This window comes from Blennius ocellaris, assembly GCF_963422515.1.
Source record: "Blennius ocellaris genome assembly, chromosome: 5".
In the NCBI taxonomy this organism is placed as follows: domain Eukaryota; kingdom Metazoa; phylum Chordata; class Actinopteri; order Blenniiformes; family Blenniidae; genus Blennius; species Blennius ocellaris.
The window spans coordinates 2,839,114-2,862,226 of NC_137654.1; the positions used below are offsets into that span (position 1 = coordinate 2,839,114).

A 23,113-nucleotide genomic window follows, 5' to 3' on the forward strand; every position below is an offset into this window, starting at 1 on the left:
GCGTCATTGTTGGGAGAAGCAGCGCGACCGACGTCCACACAACCACAAGCTTTCAGTGGAGATGCTGGTTTCAGTGAATTATTTACTGGAGATTATTTTTGCCCTCTGCAGTGCAGACAGGGATGCTGATAGGACTCTTTGTGCACCGTGTGACCGAGGAGGAGGGAGCACAGGCACAAACTCTTTTACCAGCGACTTCCAGAGCAGAGGGAGACCCTGAACACTTCATCCTTCACCATGAGTAGTGTGGTCCAGAACCCGTACATCGGCCGGACGCTGAGCACCCGGGTGAGTCACCAATGATGAAGACCAGAACAGACCAGTGTTGCATGTGTGTCTCAATGTTGAGAGTATAGAGAAGTCCTGATCAGAGACCTTCTAATTCTCTCATGCTTTGTGGAGTTTCTAGTTTGGTGGGAGACTCTCGTCCTCCAGCCTTGAGGAAAATAGATTTACATCTTTCATCACCCGGTTGTAGAAAGAACATCATCCATTATTTAAAGATCAGGGTTTTGGGCTGTTTCTGATCCAGCTGACTGCTGAAGTGAAGACAGAAAAGGTAGATCATTTACTCAGAGGAGAGAAGAAACTGACCACATTTACAATGTATTAAACATAATCCAAAATGCGAAAACATCAAAGTATAAGAAATAAGAAGCAAGACATTACACAAAGAGCAGGTGGCAAAGAAACATGTTACACATAGAAAAACACCAGATCATCAGATTTTGCAGGCTTCAGAAACAACTCTGATGCTCAGAGAACACTTAATGATGACGTGTTTATAAATCTACCAGTGGCCTGAGCGAGCTCCACACCAGTCCGCTGTGCTGAAAGCATCTGTTTGTCCTCCGGTCACATTCTTTACTGATCGAACTAGAAGGCTGAGTCGGCGCTTCCACGGCGCTCTGGACGTCCAGCTGCTCTGGGAGGATTGATCCTGCAGTGACAAACAGACTCCTCCTGCACGTGATCAAGCTGATTGTCAGACAACATGCCTCCCAGCTGTAAATGATTCAGTGTGTACTTCAATAATGCACGCTGCAGAGAAACCACAGCTGGAATTAGATCAGAAGTGTCTGAGCTCCAGAAGCAGAAGACCAGAGAGGACGACAGTGAGTTTGCTGCTGACGCCACATCATTTCCTCATCATCTTGCAGATGGCCAAACCCGGGGGCAGCGGCGGGGCGCCTCCGGCTCGGGAGGGCGGGGCTATCTATCGCAGCGGCAGTGTGAGCAGTGGGAGCGGCGGGTCTGGAGGCCGGATCCTGTCTCTGGCCTCCATGAGTGAGAGCGTGCAGAGCGGCCTCAGCTGCTTCCTGTCAGAACAAGCTCTGGAGCAGGAGGAGCGGCAGCAGCGCAGCCGCCAGCTCGCAGAGCTGCAGCGGCTCAGGGAGGTACGAGCTGCCGCTCAGCTCAAAAACCTGGAGGACTTCCTCAAGATGAACCGCGTCTCACTCAAGGACACCATGTCTTCTGCCACCGGCATGACTTACAGGTAGGCCAGAACAGAACCAGCCGAGAGCGGATCCAAGAACCCCGCAGGAGGCCGCAGGGCAACAACGCTGGATCCACCGGCTGGACGTGTGAAAGCAGCCGCAGCCGTCACTCGGGGCGCTGCGGCTGCTTTAGTCAGCAAACTCACTGACTTATCACTTTCTGTCATCAACAGAAATCTGGGCAAATCTGGATTGAGGGTTTCCTGTCTTGGACTAGGTAGGTGTGGCTTAAACAGCACACACATCCACTCTGACGGCTCCAGCATGAACTCCACTACACTTCTCAAAGAGTCACCAGGGTGTGATTCACACAAGTGCAGAATAGTTCATCCCGCTGGACAGCTCCTCCAAATCAATGTCACTGATTTCATATCAGGTGTTTTTAAATCACATTTGTGCCTCAAGATATTTGTAAATACTGTATTTTGCAGGATAATAACAAGATGAAAGATCCTTTCATGAAATAATAAGCATGATGCTTCCTTGTGGTAAAAAGTGTAAGTGAGGGTGGATTTTTGTGGCCCATGCCAACGTGCCCACTCCTCGGCAATTAGTAGTATTTGTAAAACTACAACTTCTACAGTTATTTCAAGGCTCGTTTACCGACAATAACCAACAATTCCACACCAGAAATCAGAGGAGATGGTGGAAAGTAAAAACTCCCTCACCCACCTTCAACCTCCCACTCACCCACCCTCACCCACCATCACCCACCTTCACCCCCCTTCAACCACCCAGTCACCCACTATCAACCTCCCAGTCACCCACCCTCACCCACCCTCACCCCCCTTCAATCATCCACTATCAACCTCCCACTCAACCACCCTCACTCACCATCACCCACCCTCACCCACCCTCACCCACCATCAACCACCCTCACCCACCATCACTCACCCTCACCCACCGTGACCCACCGTGGCCCGCCGTCAACCACCCTCACCCACCCTCACCTGCCGTCACCCACCCTCACCCACAGTCACCCACCCTCACCCACCGTCACCCACCATCACCCACCCTCACCCACCATCAACCACCATCAACCACCCTCACCCACCCTCACCCACCATCACTCACCCTCACCCACCGTGACCCGCTGTCACCCACCCTCACCCGCCGTCACCCACCGTGACCCACCGTGACCCGCCGTCACCCACAGTCACCCACCCTCACCCACCCTCACCCACAGTCACCCACCATCACCCACCTTCACCCACCATCAACCACCCTCACCCACCATCACTCACCCTCACCCACCGTGACCCGCCGTCACCCACCCTCACCCACCCTCACCCACCGTGACCCACCATGACCCACCGTGACCCGCCGTCACCCACAGTCACCCACCGTGACCCGCCGTCACCCACAGTCACCCACCCTCACCCACCGTGACCCGCCGTGACCCGCCGTCACCCACAGTTACCCACCCTCACCCACCGTGACCCGCCGTGACCCGCCGTCACCCACAGTTACCCACCCTCACCCACCGTGACCCACCGTGACCCGCCGTCACCCACCCTCACCCACCGTGACCCGCCGTCACCCACCTTCACCCGCCGTGACCCGCCGTGACCCACCCTCACCCGCCGTGACCCGCCGTCACCCACCTTCACCCGCCGTGACCCGCCGTGACCCACCCTCACCCACCGTGACCCGCCGTCACCCACAGTCACCCACCCTCACCCACCGTGACCCACCGTGACCCGCCGTCACCCACCCTCACCCACCCTCACCCACCCTCACCCACCCTCACCCACCCTCACCCACCGTGACCCGCCGTCACCCACCTTCACCCGCCGTGACCCGCCGTCACCCACCCTCACCCATAGAGCACATTTGTAAAGTTCCTCTGTTTGGTTTGATTTGTTTGCAGGCACATGGATTACCTTCGGAGGCCAGATCTCCAATCAGGTAAGAAAACCTAAACTACAGGTCTCGTCTTCACAAAGCATCCTGAGGCTAAAAGTAGCTCTTAGTGATGTCACTCTTTAAAAACATCTAAGAATTCCTTGAATTTTAAGATTATTCTGAGAATTTGTCCTTACTAAGATATAAGTAATTCACAAAGCATCTTCAACCCTCAGACAACTCCTCAGGTGGAAAACCACTAAACGCAGTGAGGGAAAGACAAAGGCAAAGTAACGATGTTCTCTGATTGTCTAATGAGTCACTACAGGAATAATGTTGGTTGTCCAGCTCACTGCATCGCTCTTCTGTCCAGCTGGGCTTTCTACTTCTTTCTTTCCTTTCCGTTCCATTTCTTATTTTCTTCATTCAGCCAAATCAAATCTCTTTTTAGAAGAGCTCCACCAATCACAGAAACTGGTGACAGCTGTGTCCTCCACACATCCGGGGGGTCCGTAGGAGGTGGGTACAGCCTCCGTACGCGTTTGGAGACACGCCGTAGCAATATTGGTGCATGACAAACGTTTGCTGCATTCGGGCGACAGAGTCGCCCGCCTTCTACAGCCAAAGCACATAAACACACTGACTCTGCGAGTCTTTTACATTTTAAACTTTGTTTAAAATTGCAGCAGGGAAGTAAAAAAAAAACCCCCAAAAAACATGTTGTTAAGTGAATTACATGTAACATTTAATTACTCGTTAAACTGTGGGACATCCGACATCCCGGGTGTGCAGGGCTCAGAGCAACCTTACAGTTCAGATGTTTGGGGGAGGAAATAAATACTTGTTGGGACCATTATGTAGGTATTTACTACGTCATATGGATCACTATTTATGTTTTGGTTGGCTATCGATAATGATTAATAATTATCAAAGATAGTTATTAATAATGTTGAAATTTAATCTGATCTGTATCAGAACCTCGGAGCTCCACCTGTCTTAACAGGAAATGATAGCCAATTCAGTTCTATCAGTCTCATAAGATATACTAAACAGTTCATCAGGAATGTGAATTAATAGTTAAATTAATTACAATTACCAGAATTAACAGTAAAGGTTGAAGGATTTTGGAGTTCTTGACACAGAAGAGTCGACATTTCATTCTCCTTTGTGCTCATTAATAAAACAGCAAGTATGATTCCAAACATTATATTTATTTACAATGAAAACAAACAAAACAGATTCTAACTACCTATATACAGCTGGGTGTGTGTAGGTGTGTGTGTGTGTGTGTGTGTGTGGAGAGAGAAAGAGAGAGAGAGAGTTGGAGGGAGTGTGTGTGTGACGTGTGATGGAACTACAAAACAAGATGGCGGATCACAAGAAACTACATTCAAATGGAGGTTATCAGAGAACAGGAGGTCTGTCCTTTACAGCTCGGCCATGTGCTGATAGCAATGGAACAATAGAAGCTAGCCGTAGCATCTGCTTCTGTGTGTCTCTGCTAAAGGACCATTTCTAGAATGAGTTGATGTGACTGCGATTTGTCTTGTAAAACGTCAGGAGTCGTCAGATGGTGTTCGGTTACTGTGTGATGTTGTCTTTGATGTGATATGTGTAGGATTGTGAGTTAACTAGTTAGTAAAGCAGATTAGCATGCAGACCCTGTGTCTGTGGCAGAGCTAACGTTGGTTTACAAGTTGATAGCGGCTCCTAATATCATTATCATCAGAACGCGATCACTGTAACAGAATCAACACATCTTCATGAAAGTTAAACAGTTCTATGCATAGTATCAGGTTTAACTAATCTCAAGTAATGCCCAGTTGTTACCACTTCCTTGAAGGAGTTCAGTTGTCGTGCTGGAGGGAAGCTGGTGTCTTCTCCTGTAGTTAGCACCTCCTGCTAACTGTGGTTTGCTGGTTCTGCAGGCTGAGGAGAAGAAGATGGAGTTGATGTTTCAGGAGTCCTTCTTTGCAGCTCCTGGTTGTCCCTTTGTTCAGACTGAGGAGCTGGTCGCTCAGGTCTGTGATGGTTTTCCTGCTTGTTCAGGAAAAACACAAAGAAGCTCTGTGAGGGTCCCTGGTCCCGTCCTGAAGGAGCCGGTTGGTTTCCCTGGAGAGCAGACTCTGGGTGCTGGTCTCTGGATCAGGGGAAGGTCTGACCCTCGTGGTCGGGTCAGCAGATGAGTTGAGGAGTGGAGGCCTCTGGTTGCCGGCCTCTCGTGTTAGCTGTGTGCTAACACTGGATGAGCTGCTCTGCAGCAACCCACCTCCTTGGAGTTTGCTTTGCAAGAGAGAGAGTGAAGGCTGGCTGAAGCCTTTTGTCCACGTGTGACTTCAGAGGTGTCGAAGCCTGAGAGCTTCAACCAATCAGTGACTGGCTGATTGCATGGGGGGAGAGTCTTGTGAGCAGAAAGGGGGGGAGGAAGGTCCTGGAGAATGTCCCCCCTTCCCCACTCTAGGTGTGAAAGGTCATAACATTCCTGGGTCAGAATTCATGTCATGACTGCGTCTCATGACAAATGAATATTGTCTCTAACCAAAAAATGAACAAACTTTCTGTGGTCCTGCAGATCCCAACCTCCCCCCTGTGTCTTCAGAAGCAGACTCCATGTGTGATTCTGAGGGCACACACGTTCAGTCCACAGATAAGAAAGTTCATTCATCAGTTCATCAGTTCATCAGTTCATTAATCAGTTCATTCATGTGGTAACATCTGGACATGTGGTAACCAACTGGGCATTGTTGGTACTATCTATCTCTGCTATGCAAGAGTAGTACAAAACAATCCTTCAGGTTATGGAACACAATTCAGATAAACCACAATAACACTGGCATGATGTGAAATAACTAACTTGTTTCCCACTAGGTGTTAGTGAGACACAGGGTTGTTAGTTAGAATGGGTTAAGGTGAGAAGGAGGAGAGGTGTCACCTTGATGAGAGCTGCATGGAAATGCATGTATATGACTATGTGTAAGTCACAATGAGTCCTAACTAGTGTTTCAAACTAGCTGTGTGTCTGACAAGGTTGTGCACAAAATATAATCCAGTGTACTTGTTAAGTGGACAGTGGTGTTTTGAGTCCAATCAGAAGTTAGGCTTACCAAGTTAATAGCAGGGTGTCTTGCTATTACTGTTTAGGGACGGAGTTTCTGCTGCTGCTGACAACTCAAGTCTGCCTAACTGCAGGAAGCAAGGTGGCTACATTGGATTAGCATTGGTGTTGATGTCAGTGCAGGGATGGACTATGAGGAGCCCTGGAGCATCTGTGGTTTGCTCGGGGCTCCGGGCGGTAACGCTCCTGGTTGTGGGAGACAGAGAGACGGTCGGAGGCGTTGTCCCTGTCTGAGAAGTCCTGACTGTGCCTGGAACTGTCAGAACTGTCAGAGTGGGCGTCGCTGTCAGACCGGTCACTGTGCACGTCTTGGTTTTAAGTCAGAATCTCCCAGTATGGTCTTCTGCAGCTTCTGTTCTGAGCATGACCATCTCTAGACAGCTGTGGGATGCAGCGGTTACTCTTCTGGGTTCCCTGCTGTCTCCCCCCCCCCCCCCCCCCCGACCTGTTGTGAGAGGGGTGTGGGGGAGAACATCTGTTTGACACTGTAGGATTGGAACTGGCAGGTTCAGATGGTTTTGCAATGATTTTGGAAGTGACAGCAGTTTCCCAGACTGCTTGTGTGATCTTCCTGAGCTCATGCATGGATGGAATACCTTTAAGTGTCGTGAGTGCAACGTGAACACGTATGGAAGGGTGCAGGTTACGGAAGAACATGGATTTGAGCTTTGGGTTCTCTTCCAAGCCCGGTGCGTTTCTACCCTGAAAGTACGTGTGTCTCAAACGTTGATAAAAATCCCTGGGATTTTCAAGACGTGAATGTTTAATTTGGAGAGCTGCAACTATACAGTCAGTTTCGTCAACGGCAGAAGAAAATTCTTCAGTCATGGCTTGGCGAAGCTGAGTGTAGTTGTCTTGCACACTGGGAGGTTGTGTTTGGATAAACTTATGGACCGCTCGTGAGCTGGTTTTCTGCAAAAAGAGAATCCATTCCCTGTCACTGGTGTGTGGAAGATCAACTAGATGAGTGTCTAACTCTCTCAAATAATCCTCAATATGTTGATCAGAGTTGTCTGGATCAAATATTGGCATGTCTTCTGATAAAAATGTCAACTCTTCAAAACCGATGAAACTTGGATTTCCTCTCTGATAAAGACAGGACTAAATTAGCATTTGAAAAGGTATGGCTTGACTCGCATACCTCAGGTCTGGGAGGTGTGTCGGGGGGAGCTGTGAAGCAGCTGACCCCCCTTCTCCTGTTGACCTGGGAGTCACAAGATGGATGAGAGGGACTTGGATCAGAGAATCTGGAAGATAATCTTACTGTCTCCTCAAAATCTGAGTCCGAAAACTGGGAAGTCAAGTCATTGTTGTCTCTGTCTGTTAACAGACAGGTTGCAAATGACTGGAGTCCCAAAGACATTGACTCGGTTGGGACAGATTGCACCGTCTGTGGGGATCCCTGCTCCTCTTCCACAGAGGATGAATCTGAAAAACCAGAGTCACATTGGCTGGAAGATCTGACTGGGGTTAGATTCTCTGATCTAAGCCTGAACAGTTCTTCTCTTTGTGAGCAGAGTTCTGACTCTGCTGCATGTAGATCTTTTAAGTAGTGTAATGCTTTCCTACTCGCCGTTCCAGCTTCATGGAGGAGAGAAGCATTTTGCACTTTTAAAAGTTCTACTTCCTTTTCTAAGTCTGCTTTAATTTTACAGGCGAGGGTGGTTTGCCTATGAAAGATTAGAAGCAAACATCTCAACAATGAACCATGGGATGCAGTCTGTGCATTACCAGAACCACTAATTAGAGAGATTATCTCTTCATTGCATTCAACCAGACTCCATCTGCCAATGAGTTCCGTGAAACCAGGTTTCAAGCTTTTTGCAATTGAAGCGATCAACTCGTCCAAATGATTGATTTCCATTGTTTCAAAAGGGATGCTGTTGATGAGGCTAAGATTAAGTTATCGTTTGAAAACTTAAATGTGTGTTTATGGAGTTGTCTAGCAGACACCATAAAATGTTCCTGTGGTTAGCCTGATCAAAGGATTGTTCTTCTCTGTGTGGTGAGGGGGACTCCCTGTGGAGAGAGGGCTTCACACACACAGATAAGATCAGGTAGGAATTTACGATTGCAAATGCATACCAGGGTTAAAACATACACTAACTACAATGCATGGCAGTGTCAGTCAGGAAAAGTTTTAACTTTAACTCAAGCTGGAATTTGGGAATAACAGCAAGGTAAAAACTTCACAGTGCTTTTGGTCACTGTGGCTAAAATGCTCTTATGCTGATATGCGTTGGCAGTATCAGCTGATTCTCACTCACTCTTCAAGTATCACATGGCCGGTGGCACTGATGTGATAAGTTTCAGGACAACGGAATCACCAACTTTGCTTCTTGTTGCATTGAATGGGTGTCATTCGAATGCTAATGTTTCACTGCAGGGCAGTGACTTGGAGAGGCCAGCTGGAGCAGCAACTCCAGTGTAACTCAAAGGACTTATTTACTCACACACTGTCTCTCAATTTTGATTCAGTTGTGAATAAAACAATTTTCACCACATCGTACTTTTGTAAGTACGGCAGGATGTCTACTGCGGTAGCAGGAAGACAATGGTGGATGTGAAAGCTTTGGGAGATTTCACACCGGAATCAGAGATTTTTTGGTTTGTACCAAAGTACGCTGATATTAATATTGCACAAATATGAATGAAAGTCGACTTTCACACGGGGCACCATTATGTTGGGACCATTATGTAGGTATTTACTACGTCATATGGATCACTATTTATGTTTTGATTGGCTATCGATAATGATTAATTAATTATTTATTATATAATAATTTATTATATAATAATTTATTAATAAGTTATTAATAATGTTGTTGAAATTTAATCTGATCTGTATCAGAACCTCGGAGCACCACCTGTCGTAACAGGAAATGATAGTCAATTCAGTTATATCAGTCTCATAAGATATACTAAACAGTTAATCAGGAATGTGAATTAATAGTTCAATTAATTACAATTACCAGAATTAACAGTAAAGCTTGAAGGATTTTGGAGTTCTTAACACAGAAGAGGTCGACATTTCATTCACCTTTGTGCTCATTAATAACACAGCAAGTATGATTCCAAACATTATATTTATTAACAATGAAAACAAATAAAACAGATTCTAACTACCTATATACAGCTGGGTGTGTGTAGGTGTGTGTGTGTGTGGAGAGAGAAAGAGAGAGAGAGAGTTGGAGGGAGTGTGTGTGTGTGTGTGTGACGTGTGATGGAACTACAAAACAAGATGGCGGATCACAAGAAACTACATTCCAAATGGAGGTTGTCAGAGAACCGGAGGTCTGTCCTTTACAGCTCGGCCATGTGCTGATAGCAATGGAACAATAGAAGCTAGCCGTAGCATCTGCTTCTGTGTGTCTCTGCTAAAGGATCATTTCTAGAATGAATTGATGTGACTGCGATTTGTCTTGTAAAACGTCAGGAGTCGTCAGATGGTGTTCAGTTACTGTGTGATGTTGTCTTTGATGTGATATGTGTAGGATTGTGAGTTAACTAGTTAGTAAAGCAGATTAGCATGCAGACCCTGTGTCTGTGGCAGAGCTAACAGTGGTTTACAGGTTGATAACTGCTCCTAATATCATTATCTATAGAACTCAATCACTGTAACAGAATCAACACATCTTCATGAAAGTTAAACAGTTCTATCATAGCATCAGGTTTAACTAATCTCAGGTAAAGCCCAGTTGTTACCACTTCCTTGAAGGAGTTCAGTTGTTGTCCTGCTGGAGGGAAGCTGGTTAGCACCTCCTGCTAACTGTGGTTGCTGGTTCTGCAGGCTGAGGAGAAGAAGATGGAGTTGATGTTTCAGGAGTCCTTCTTTGCAGCTCCTGGTTGTTCCTTTTGTCCAGACTGAGGAGCTGGTCGCTCAGGTCTGTGATGGTTTTCCTGCTTGTTCAGGAAAAACACAAAGAAGCTTTGTGAGGGTCCCTGGTCCCGTCCTGGAGGAACCGGTTGGTTTCCCTGGAGAGCAGACTCTGGGTGCTGGTCTCTGGATCAGGGGAAGGTCTGACCCTCGTGGTCGGGTCAGCGGATGAGTTAAGGAGTGGAGGCCTCTGGTTGCCGGCCTCTCGTGTTAGCTGTGTGCTAACACTGGATGAGCTGCTCTGCAGCAACTCACCTCCTTGGAGTTTGCTTTGCAAGAGTCCCTGAATGGAGGCTGGGTGAAGCCTTTTGTCCACGTGTGATTTCAGAGGTGTCGAAGCCTGAGAGCTTCAACCAATCAGTGACTGGCTGATTGCATGGGGGGAGAGTCTTGTGAGCAGAAAGGGGGGGAGGAAGGTCCTGGAGAATGTCCCCCCCTTCCCCACTCTAGGTGTGAAAGGTCATAACATTCCTGGGTCAGAATTCATGTCATGACTGCGTCTCATGACAAATGAATATTGTCTCTAACCAAAAAATGAACAAACTTTCTGTGGTCCTGCAGATCCCAACATACTGTACAATGTAGTTTTACATTTTATTTCTAATTGATATATATATTTACCATGTGGCTTTGTTTCTCATGAAAAATGGTGTTCTTTGAGCACAGGACGACCCCGTTCCCACGCTCCACCTGGCCGATTGTATCGGTCATATTTAAATCATGTCTTTACACCTTTAAGGCGATACCTTGAAATCCAATCCTTCAAATCAATAATTCTGAAAAAAACATGTAAAGTCACTCTGAGCCCTGCAAACCGGGTTGTGGGCTTACCGACAGTTTAAGGAGCACCTGAACACATCACGCCAAGCTTTACATTTTACCTTTACGGTTTATTTGCTTTCAGAAATACAACTGCTAATGTTTACCATTCATTCTAGGCCGCTGAAATGTTGCATATAATTCACTTAAAAACATGCTTTATTTTCTTTTCTTATTTATTATTTACTTCCTGGCTGCAATTTTAAACAAAGTTTAAAATGTGAAAGACTCAGGGAGTGAGTGCGTTGTGTGTTCATTGGCTGTAGAAGGCAGCGCGTCGCCTGTACAGGAGGTGAATCCGTAGCCAGAACACAGCCAAAGTTACTCATGCACCAAAAGTTGAAAAGTGTTATGGCGTGTCGGCGTACTCCAAACCGTACGGTGGCGGTACTCGCCTCCGACGGATCCCCCAATTTCCGCCACGTTTTGGCAGATAGACTTGCACTTGCAAGTACAGCGGGTTGTGACTCGGGATGAGCAAGTACATCACTATCTGTATCTGTTCAACCATCTATATAAATGATCTGTATCCGTAGCCGTACTCGGAGTGGGCGGGGCCTAAACCAGACGTGGACGTGGCTCATTTGAAACTAGGTGGGGCTTAAATCCGTACATTGTTTTAAGTCTCAAATTGATATGGATTGATCAGAAGTTGCTTTATTTATTGTTTATTTGAAAACTATTTACAGAACAGCCTCAGAATTGAGATTCAATATTTTCTATATAAAATCACGGTATGCTATATGCAGTATATAGAGCTTAATTTGTAATGTTTATGTTTATGAACAGCCATATACAATAAACATATTAATATAGGCTACTTGGTGTGTTACGCTATATGTGTGTATGTGGTCTGTCAGACTGTTTATATTGTAATGATGTGTGAACCTGGTGATTCTAGTAAACATCACCAGGTTCACACATCATTACAATATAAACAGTCTGACAGAATAGGGTGATTTTTGGTTTGTTGTTTTATATAGTACAGCTCACTCTTGGATTACTTTAAGGATTCTTGATTTGTTTGTGGTACACTAGAGCACATTGTAAATAAATCCACTACTGCACTAAGAAGTACTTTGTGGCTGCTTGGACCAGTGGAGTGGTGGTAATTTAATGTTGTCCCCCAGGTCTAGGACTGGTCAGCCACATTGTCCCCAGGTCTAGGACTGGTCAGCCACATTGGTCCCCCAGGTCTAGGACTGGTCAGCCACATTGTCCCCCAGGTCTAGGACTGGTCAGCCACATTGTCCCCCAGGTCTAGGACTGGTCAGCCACATTGTTCCCCAGGTCTAGGACTGGTCAGCCACATTGTCCCCAGGTCTAGGACTGGTCAGCAACATTGTCCCCCAGGTCTAGGACTGGTCAGCAACATTGGTCCCCCAGGTCTAGGACTGGTCAGCCACATTGTCCCCAGGTCTAGGACTGGTCAGCCACATTGTCCCCCAGGTCTAGGACTGGTCAGCCACAGTGTCCCCAGGTCTAGGACTGGTCAGCCACATTGTCCCCCAGGTCTAGGACTGGTCAGCCACATTGTTCCCCAGGTCTAGGACTGGTCAGCCACAGTGTCCCCCAGGTCTAGGACTGGTCAGCCACATTGTCCCCAGGTCTAGGACTGGTCAGCAACATTGTCCCCCAGGTCTAGGACTGGTCAGCCACATTGTCCCCCAGGTCTAGGACTGGTCAGCCACATTGTTCCCCAGGTCTAGGACTGGTCAGCCACAGTGTCCCCCAGGTCTAGGACTGGTCAGCCACATTGTCCCCAGGTCTAGGACTGGTCAGCAACATTGTCCCCCAGGTCTAGGACTGGTCAGCGGATCTTGATGCGCTGACTCCAGCCTCAGTCCTTGTGAAGCTCCCAACACATTCTTGAATGCATTTTGCTGGACAATCCTCAAGGCTGCGGTCGTTCCTTCTGTTGCAGCATCTTCTCCTTCTGCTGCAGCATCTTCTCCTTCTGCTGCAGCATCTCTTCCTTCTGCTGCAGCATCTCTTCCTTCTGCTGCAGCATCTCTTCCTTCTGCTGCAGCATCTCTTCCTTCTGCTGCAGCATCTCTTCCTTCTGCTGCAGCATCTCTTCCTTCTGCTGCAGCATCTTCTCCTTCTGCTGCAGCATCTCTTCCTTCTGCTGCAGCATCTCTTCCTTCTGCTGCAGCATCTCTTCCTTCTGCTGCAGCATCTTCTCCTTCTGCTGCAGCATCTCTTCCTTCTGCTGCAGCATCTCTTCCTTCTGCTGCAGCATCTTCTCCTTCTGCTGCAGCATCTCTTCCTTCTGCTGCAGCATCTCTTCCTTCTGCTGCAGCATCTTTTCCTTCTGTTGCAGCATCTTCTCCTTCTGCTGCAGCATCTCTTCCTTCTGTTGCAGCATCTTCTCCTTCTGCTGCAGCATCTCTTCCTTCTGCTGCAGCATCTCTTCCTTCTGCTGCAGCATCTTTTCCTTCTGCTGCAGCATATCTTCCTTCTGCTGCAGCATCTTCTCCTTCTGCTGCAGCATATCTTCCTTCTGCTGCAGCATCTTCTCCTTCTGTTGCAGCATCTTCTCCTTCTGCTGCAGCATCTTCTCCTTCTGCTGCAGCATCTCTTCCTTCTGCTGCAGCATCTCTTCCTTCTGCTGCAGCATCTTCTCCTTCTGCTGCAGCATCTTCTCCTTCTGCTGCAGCATCTTCTCCTTCTGCTGCAGCATCTCTTCCTTCTGCTGCAGCATATCTTCCTTCTGCTGCAGCATCTCTTCCTTCTGCTGCAGCATCTTCTCCTTCTGCTGCAGCATCTCTTCCTTCTGCTGCAGCATCTCTTCCTTCTGCTGCAGCATCTCTTCCTTCTGCTGCAGCATCTCTTCCTTCTGCTGCAGCATCTTGTCCTACACACTTGTTCCTGCCACTCAACCTTCTAACATGCTTGGACCCAGCACTCTGTGAACAAGCAGCTTCTTGAGCAATGACCTTTCTGGCTTACCCTCTTATGGAGGGTGTCAATGTCTGTCCCCTGGACATCTGTCCAGCCAGCAGTCCCCCCCCCCCCCCTTGCTGAACCAGACTGAGAGACCATTAAAAGGCTCAGGAAACATTTGCAGGTGTTTTGAGTTAATTAGCTGTTTATGGTGTGACACCATGGCTTTCCATTACTGAACTTTTCCACAATATTCAAATTTTCCGAGACATTGAATTTTTGGGTTTTCATTATCTGGAAGCCATAATCATCAACATTTCTAGAATTGAAGGCTTGAGTCATGAGCCTATATCATATATGGGTTTGACTTTCTGAAATGAGTGACAAAAATATTGAACATTTTCAGGATATTCAATTTTTTTTGATGCACCTGTAACAGTAATAACCATTTTTATCACAATTATATTGAAGGTGAGTTTTTTTTCTTTCCCCGATTTAGTGGCGCCCCCTGGAGGCCGCAGCAACATTAGAGTTAGCCTATCTCGCCTAATGGTCCAGCCAGGTCTCAGATTGCATGTTCATGTCTTCCAAAATTTCAGTGAACTGGTAATTTTCCTGTTAGTAATATTTAATTAGTGTAACTTTTGTCTCCAGCATGTGAGAACATTCTATATAATAAGAGTAAAGTTACATTAAATTTAGTTTTAACCAATGAAACATTCCACACTGAATTCTAACTAATCTGTAATGCTTAATGTTCTGATATCATGATGTTTTTTCTTATTAAGGTGTGAATTTCAACGGTTTGTAACTTAATGTACCAAATTATGACATTTTCTGAAAAACCAAACAAAACTTTGGAACGCCGACATTTTGTAATAACGGCTACAATGACAAATATTCAATGATAACATTTGGCAGGATTCCATAAGGAGGTGACCGTTGATTGTCTTGTTGCATAAGGAGGTGCGTTGGTCTGTGTGCAGGTGGCCGAGGAGCTGCTGACTCTGGCTTATGAGAACGGGATCAACCTGTTTGACACAGCGGAAGTCTACAGTGCCGGCAAGTCAGTAACATTTACACTCTTCAAACCCCCTTCAATCTACGGAGGAGTATTCGGGCCATTGAAGGGAAAAATAATTCCGAGGCTTAAAAAAAAAAAAAAAAACTTCCTGCAATTCAGAAAAAGTCGAAAATCAAAGTCAAGTGTTTTTTTCCACCAATTTTTTTTCACAGATTTCTTTTTTTTCTTCTTTTTTTTACAAAGTCCATCCATTCACATGCCAGAGTGTGTGACTGCTTCCAAATGCATCACAGGCGGTTTAATGAAGTGGTGAAAAGATTCTGAACAGGATTTACCTGATAAACACAGTCAGTCGTCAGGACATGACTATAAGACACAGTCATCAGGACAGGACTATAAGACACAATCATCAGTACAGGACTATAAGACACAGTCATCAGTACAGGACTATAAGACACAGTCAGTCATCAGGACAGGACTATAAGACACAATCATCAGTACAGGACTATAAGACACAGTCATCAGGACAGGACTATAAGACACAGTCATCAGTACAGGACAATAAGACACAGTCAGTCGTCAGGACATGACTATAAGACACAGTCATCAGTACAGGACAATAAGACACAGTCAGTCGTCAGGACATGACTATAAGACACAGTCATCAGGACAGGACTATAAGACACAATCATCAGTACAGGACTATAAGACACAGTCATCAGTACAGGACTATAAGACACAGTCAGTCATCAGGACAGGACTATAAGACACAGTCATCAGGACAGGACTATAAGACACAGTCATCAGTACAGGACAATAAGACACAGTCAGTCGTCAGGACATGACTATAAGACACAGTCATCAGGACAGGACTATAAGACACAGTCAGTCGTCAGGACATGACTATAAGACACAGTCATCAGGACAGGACTATAAGACACAATCATCAGTACAGGACTATAAGACACAGTCATCAGTACAGGACTATAAGACACAGTCAGTCGTCAGGACATGACTATAAGACACAGTCATCAGGACAGGACTATAAGACACAGTCAGTCATCAGGACAGGACTATAAGACACAGTCATCAGGACAGGACTATAAGACACAGTCAGTCATCAGGACAGGACTATAAGACACAGTCAGTCATCAGGACAGGACTATAAGACACAGTCATCAGGACAGGACTATAAGACACAGTCAGTCATCAGGACAGGACTATAAGACACAGTCAGTCATCAGGACAGGACTATAAGACACAGTCAGTCATCAGTACAGGACTATAAGACACAGTCATCAGTACAGGACTATAAGACACAATCATCAGTACAGGACTATAAGACACAGTCATCAGTACAGGACAATAAGACACAGTCATCAGTACAGGACTATAAGACACAGTCAGTCGTCAGGACATGACTATAAGACACAGTCATCAGGACAGGACTATAAGACACAGTCATCAGGACAGGACTATAAGACACAGTCAGTCACCAGGACAGGACTATAAGACACAGTCATCAGGACAGGACTATAAGACACAGACAGTCATCAGGACAGGACTATAAGACACAGTCATCAGGACAGGACTATAAGACACAGTCAGTCATCAGGACAGGACTATAAGACACAGTCATCAGGACAGGACTATAAGACAGTCATCAGGACAGGACTATAAGACACAGTCAGTCATCAGGACAGGACTATAAGACACAGTCATCAGGACAGGACTATAAGACACAGTCATCAGTACAGGACTATAAGACACAGTCATCAGGACAGGACTATAAGACACAGTCATCAGTACAGGACTATAAGACACAGTCATCAGGACAGGACTATAAGACACAGTCATCAGGACAGGACTATAAGACACAGTGCAGCTGCAGCACTGTTCCGTCGCAGAATTGAGACGAGTGAGTTCAGTTGCTTTGCGTTGCGTTGCGTTGCGATCAGTTGAGTTCAGTTGCATTGCGTTGCGTTGCGTTGCGGTGCATTGTGTTGAGTTGCGTTGCGTTGCGTTGAGTTGAGTTGCGTTGCGTAAGTGAGACAAATGAATCGATGCTAACAAAACGTGTTCATGTTAATGAAGGAAATCTCCTGTTCAATCAGACGTCCTTCAGCAGTAAGAAACCCTGTACAGTCAGAATCAAGTGATTTAGTGTGATTTCACGTTCCCGGCCAATGATGAGGGACGGACGTCTCTGCCTGCACAAATAATCTCCACTTTGATTTTCAACTTTTCCTGGAGTGCATGAAGTTTGTTGTTGTTTTTTTAGCCTCCAAATGAGTTTTTTCTTCAGTGGCTCTGATGTGTTCAGTCACACTGAAAGACTCTGTGTTCACTGTCAGTCACACTGAAAGACTCTGTGTTCACTGTCAGTCGACAGACTGAAAGACTCTGTAAAGACTCTGTGTTCACTGTCAGTCACACTGAAAGACTGTGTTCACTGTCAGTCACACTGAAAGACTCTGTGCTCACTGTCAGTCACACTGAAAGACTCTGTGTTCACTGTCAGTCACACTGAAAGACTCTGTGCTCACTGTCAGTCACACTGAAAGACTCTGTGTTCACTGTCAGTCGACAGACTGAAAGACTCTGTGTTCACTGTCAGTCGACAGACTGAAAGACTCTGTGTTCACTGTCAGTCACACTGAAAGACTCTGTGTTCACTGTCAGTCGACAGACTGAAAGACTCTGTGTTCACTGTCAGTCGACAGACTGAAAGACTCTGTGTTCACTGTCAGTCACACTGAAAGACTCTGTGTTCACTGTCAGTCGACAGACTGAAAGACTCTGTGTTCACTGTCAGTCACACTGAAAGATACTGTGTTCACTGTCAGTCACACTGAAAGACTCTGTGTTCACTGTCAGTCGACAGACTGAAAGACTCTGTGTTCACTGTCAGTCACACTGAAAGACTCTGTGTTCACTGTCAGTCGACAGACTGAAAGACTCTGTGTTCACTGTCAGTCGACAGACTGAAAGACTCTGTGTTCACTGTCAGTCACACTGAAAGACACTGTGTTCACTGTCAGTCACACTGAAAGACTCTGTGTTCACTGTCAGTCACACTGAAAGACTCTGTGTTCACTGTCAGTCGACAGACTGAAAGACTCTGTGTTCACTGTCAGTCGACAGACTGAAAGACTCTGTGTTCACTGTCAGTCACACTGAAATACTCTGTGTTCACTGTCAGTCGACAGACTGAAAGACTCTGTGTTCACTGTCAGTCGACAGACTGAAAGACTCTGTAAAGACTCTGTGTTCACTGTCAGTCGACAGACTGAAAGACTCTGTGTTCACTGTCAGTCGACAGACTGAAAGACTCTGTGTTCACTGTCAGTCGACAGACTGAAAGACTCTGTGTTCACTGTCAGTCGACAGACTGAAAGACTCTGTGTTCACTGTCAGTCACACTGAAAGACTCTGTGTTCACTGTCAGTCGACAGACTGAAAGACTCTGTGTTCACTGTCAGTCACACTGAAAGATACTGTGTTCACTGTCAGTCACACTGAAAGACTCTGTGTTCACTGTCAGTCGACAGACTGAAAGACTCTGTGTTCACTGTCAGTCGACAGACTGAAAGACTCTGTAAAGACTCTGTGTTCACTGTCAGTCGACAGACTGAAAGACTCTGTGTTCACTGTCAGTCACACTGAAAGACTCTGTGTTCACTGTCAGTCGACAGACTGAAAGACTCTGTGTTCACTGTCAGTCGACAGACTGAAAGACTCTGTGTTCACTGTCAGTCACACTGAAAGATACTGTGTTCACTGTCAGTCACACTGAAAGACTCTGTGTTCACTGTCAGTCGACAGACTGAAAGACTCTGTGTTCACTGTCAGTCGACAGACTGAAAGACTCTGTGTTCACTGTCAGTCGACAGACTGAAAGACTCTGTGTTCACTGTCAGTCACACTGAAATACTCTGTGTTCACTGTCAGTCGACAGACTGAAAGACTCTGTGTTCACTGTCAGTCGACAGACTGAAAGACTCTGTGTTCACTGTCAGTCGACAGACTGAAAGACTCTGTAAAGACTGTGTGTTCACTGTCAGTCGATAGACTGAAAGAAAGCCGACCTGATAAACTCCAACCTTTCCAGGGCTGAACTGGTGTTGGGAGGCATCATCAAGAAGAAAGGATGGAGGTAAAGTAGTAAAGGTCTTTTGAGCTTTAAATCCTTAAATCAACTCGAAAGTATTTTTTTGAAAGTAAATTTTCAAGGTTTGATCTTCAATTGTGAAACATTAAAAACACTGTATTCAAAAAGAAAATTAAGTGGATGAAATGTTTTTTCACGTTACATATAATTTTGGTTCAGCTCTGGAATTCTTTTGATAAAGTCTTTTATTTTCATTTTTCACTCTTAAATATATATTTTTTAAATGTAGGTGTTATTTTTTCAGTTGCAGGTTTAATGTTTTCACATTAGGATCTTATTTTGTTCCCATTCAAATCCTTTTCAAGTTTGGATTTCAAATTTTGAGTTTCACATTTTTTCACTTTCAAAACTTCCTTTCACTTTCAGATCGTATTTTTCCAGGTTCAAACTTTTGGCCCTGTTGTAGCGTGGGGCGTGATTTTAATAGTTTGAATAGAGTGGTTTTAATTTTTCAAAAGTGAACATCAAACCTATAACATTCAATTTCAAAATCTTTATTTTCAATCACATTTTATTTTGGAATGAACAAATCGAGCTCCGTACAGCTCAGCCAATAGATGCAATTTGGTTCTGCCTGTAAAGACTCTTCCAGAATATGATTTTTTAACGTATTACTTGACTCACTGTAATGCAGATTGGATCCACTTTGGAACCACGACACAACACACACACACACACACACACACACACACACTGTACATCGACATGCAACTAGTGTTCCAGTATGAGCGTCACATAGAACAGTGGCTCTGACTTCCTGTCTCCAGTACCACCTTCAGTCTGCTCAGGTTGTATTTGAGAATCAGGAATCCGTTTAAAGGAAGACGTTTCAAGTGAAAAGCATTTTGTTTTTTTCATTTCATAAAAGTTTCATGTTTAAATGGCAACGTTGTGAAACGTATTTTTTACATTAACCCCCTAATTGAAACCATAGAAGAGGACCTCACTCGGTGGAGGACACTTCCTATATCACTTATGGGGAGAGGAGCAACAATTAAAACGATGGTCCTGCCTAAAATTAACTACATCTTTTCAATGATCCCAACAAAACCACCAAAAACATGCTTTAATACTTTGGATTTCCATATCTCAAAATTCTTATGGAAAAACAAACCAAAACCATAAACGAGTTTAAAAACACTGCAGAACACCAAGGACCAAGGTGGCTTAGAACTTCCAACTTTTATAATTATTATCTGGCCAATAAATGACTTTATGTTATAAAATGGATTAATCAGAAACTTAGATGAAGGCTGGCTGGACATTGAACAAACCTTCAGTGAAGATCTCCACATCAGAGACCTTCCTTTCTTCAGTCCTGTCATCAAAAAACACAACTGCTTTAAAAGCATCAACATAAACAATCTCTGACAGCTTGGTGGGAATTTCTTACAATGAATGGATCGTCACTCATTCCCTGCAAACTCACACCGTTTCTACCAACGTTTCTACCGTTACCAACGTTACTACCAACGTTACTACCGTTTCTACCGTTACTACCAACGTTACTACCAACGTTACTACCAACGTTACTACCGTTTCTACCAACGTTTCTACCGTTACTACCGTTTCTACCGTTACTACCGTTTCTACCAACGTTTCTACCGTTACTACCGTTTCTACCGTTACTACCGTTTCTACCAACGTTTCTACCAACGTTTCTACCGTTACTACCGTTTCTACCGTTACTACCGTTTCTACAAACGTTTCTACCGTTACTACCGTTACTACCAACGTTTCTACCGTTACTACCAACGTTTCTAGCAACGTTACTACCGTTACTACCGTTTCTACCAACGTTTCTACCGTTACTACCAACGTTTCTAGCAACGTTTCTACCAACGTTACTACCGTTACTACCGTTACTACCAACGTTACTACCAACGTTACTACCAACGTTACTACCAACGTTACTACCGTTTCTACCAACGTTTCTACCGTTACTACCAACGTTTCTACCAACGTTTCTACCGTTACTACCGTTTCTACCGTTACTACCAACGTTTCTACCAACGTTTCTACCGTTACTACCGTTTCTACCGTTACTACCGTTTCTACCAACGTTTCTACCAACGTTTCTACCGTTACTACCGTTTCTACCGTTACTACCGTTTCTACCAACGTTTCTACCGTTACTACCAACGTTTCTACCGTTACTACCAACGTTTCTAGCAACGTTACTACCGTTACTACCGTTTCTACCAACGTTTCTACCGTTACTACCAACGTTTCTAGCAACGTTTCTACCAACGTTACTACCGTTACTACCGTTACTACCAACGTTACTACCAACGTTACTACCAACGTTACTACCAACGTTACTACCGTTTCTACCAACGTTTCTACCGTTACTACCAACGTTTCTACCAACGTTTCTACCGTTACTACCGTTTCTACCGTTACTACCAACGTTTCTACCAACGTTTCTACCGTTACTACCGTTTCTACCGTTACTACCGTTTCTACCAACGTTTCTACCAACGTTTCTACCGTTACTACCGTTTCTACCGTTACTACCGTTTCTACCAACGTTTCTACCGTTACTACCGTTACTACCAACGTTTGTACCATTACTACCAACGTTTCTAGCAACGTTACTACCGTTACTACCGTTTCTACCAACGTTTCTACCGTTACTACCAACGTTTATAGCAACGTTTCTACCAACGTTACTACCGTTACTACCGTTACTACCAACGTTACTACCAACGTTACTACCAACGTTACTACCAACGTTACTACCGTTTCTACCAACGTTTCTACCGTTACTACCAACGTTTCTACCAACGTTTCTACCGTTACTACCGTTTCTACCGTTACTACCGTTTCTACCAACGTTTCTACCGTTACTACCGTTTCTACCGTTACTACCGTTTCTACCAACGTTTCTACCAACGTTTCTACCGTTACTACCGTTTCTACCGTTACTACCGTTTCTACCAACGTTTCTACCGTTACTACCGTTACGACCAACGTTTCTACCGTTACTACCAACGTTTCTAGCAACGTTACTACCGTTACTACCGTTTCTACCAACGTTTCTACCGTTACTACCAACGTTTCTAGCAACGTTTCTACCAACGTTACTACCGTTACTACCGTTACTACCAACGTTACTACCAACGTTACTACCAACGTTACTACCGTTTCTACCAACGTTTCTACCGTTACTACCAACGTTTCTACCAACGTTTCTACCGTTACTACCGTTTCTACCGTTACTACCAACGTTTCTACCAACGTTTCTACCGTTACTACCGTTTCTACCGTTACTACCGTTTCTACCAACGTTTCTACCAATGTTTCTACCGTTACTACCGTTTCTACCGTTACTACCGTTTCTACCAACGTTTATACCGTTACTACCGTTACTACCAACGTTTATACCGTTACTACCAACGTTTCTAGCAACGTTACTACCGTTACTACCGTTTCTACCAACGTTTCTACCGTTACTACCAACGTTTCTAGCAACGTTTCTACCAACGTTACTACCGTTACTACCGTTACTACCAACGTTACTACCAACGTTACTACCAACGTTACTACCAACGTTACTACCGTTTCTACCAACGTTTCTACCGTTACTACCAACGTTTCTACCAACGTTTCTACCGTTACTACCGTTTCTACCAACGTTACTCACACCGTTTCTACCAACGTTTCTACCGTTTCTACCAACGTTTCTACCAACGTTTCTACCAACGTTTCTACCAACGTTTCTACCAACGTTCCTACCAACGTTCCTACCAACGTTTCTACCAACGTTTCTACCAACGTTCCTACCAACGTTCCTACCAACGTTTCTACCAACGTTTCTACCAACGTTCCTACCAACGTTCCTACCAACGTTTCTACCGTTTCTACCAACGTTTCA

The 23,113-nt window shown here is 45.2% G+C and overlaps 1 protein-coding gene across 1 annotated transcript in view; it reads left to right on the plus strand.

The window, feature by feature from the left end:
• Positions 1–237: 237 nt before the first annotated feature.
• Positions 238–23,113, plus strand: part of LOC308130437 (voltage-gated potassium channel subunit beta-2-like) — a gene marked incomplete at both ends in the record, with an annotated part of 67,431 nt that continues 44,555 nt past the window's right edge. Inside the window, 6 exons of the mRNA XM_080496838.1 lie at positions 238–288; positions 1,161–1,498; positions 1,673–1,716; positions 3,370–3,407; positions 15,028–15,107; positions 19,177–19,221. Coding sequence (XP_080352964.1) covers positions 238–288; positions 1,161–1,498; positions 1,673–1,716; positions 3,370–3,407; positions 15,028–15,107; positions 19,177–19,221 — 596 coding nt within the window. The remainder of the gene's footprint in view (positions 289–1,160; positions 1,499–1,672; positions 1,717–3,369; positions 3,408–15,027; positions 15,108–19,176; positions 19,222–23,113) is intronic.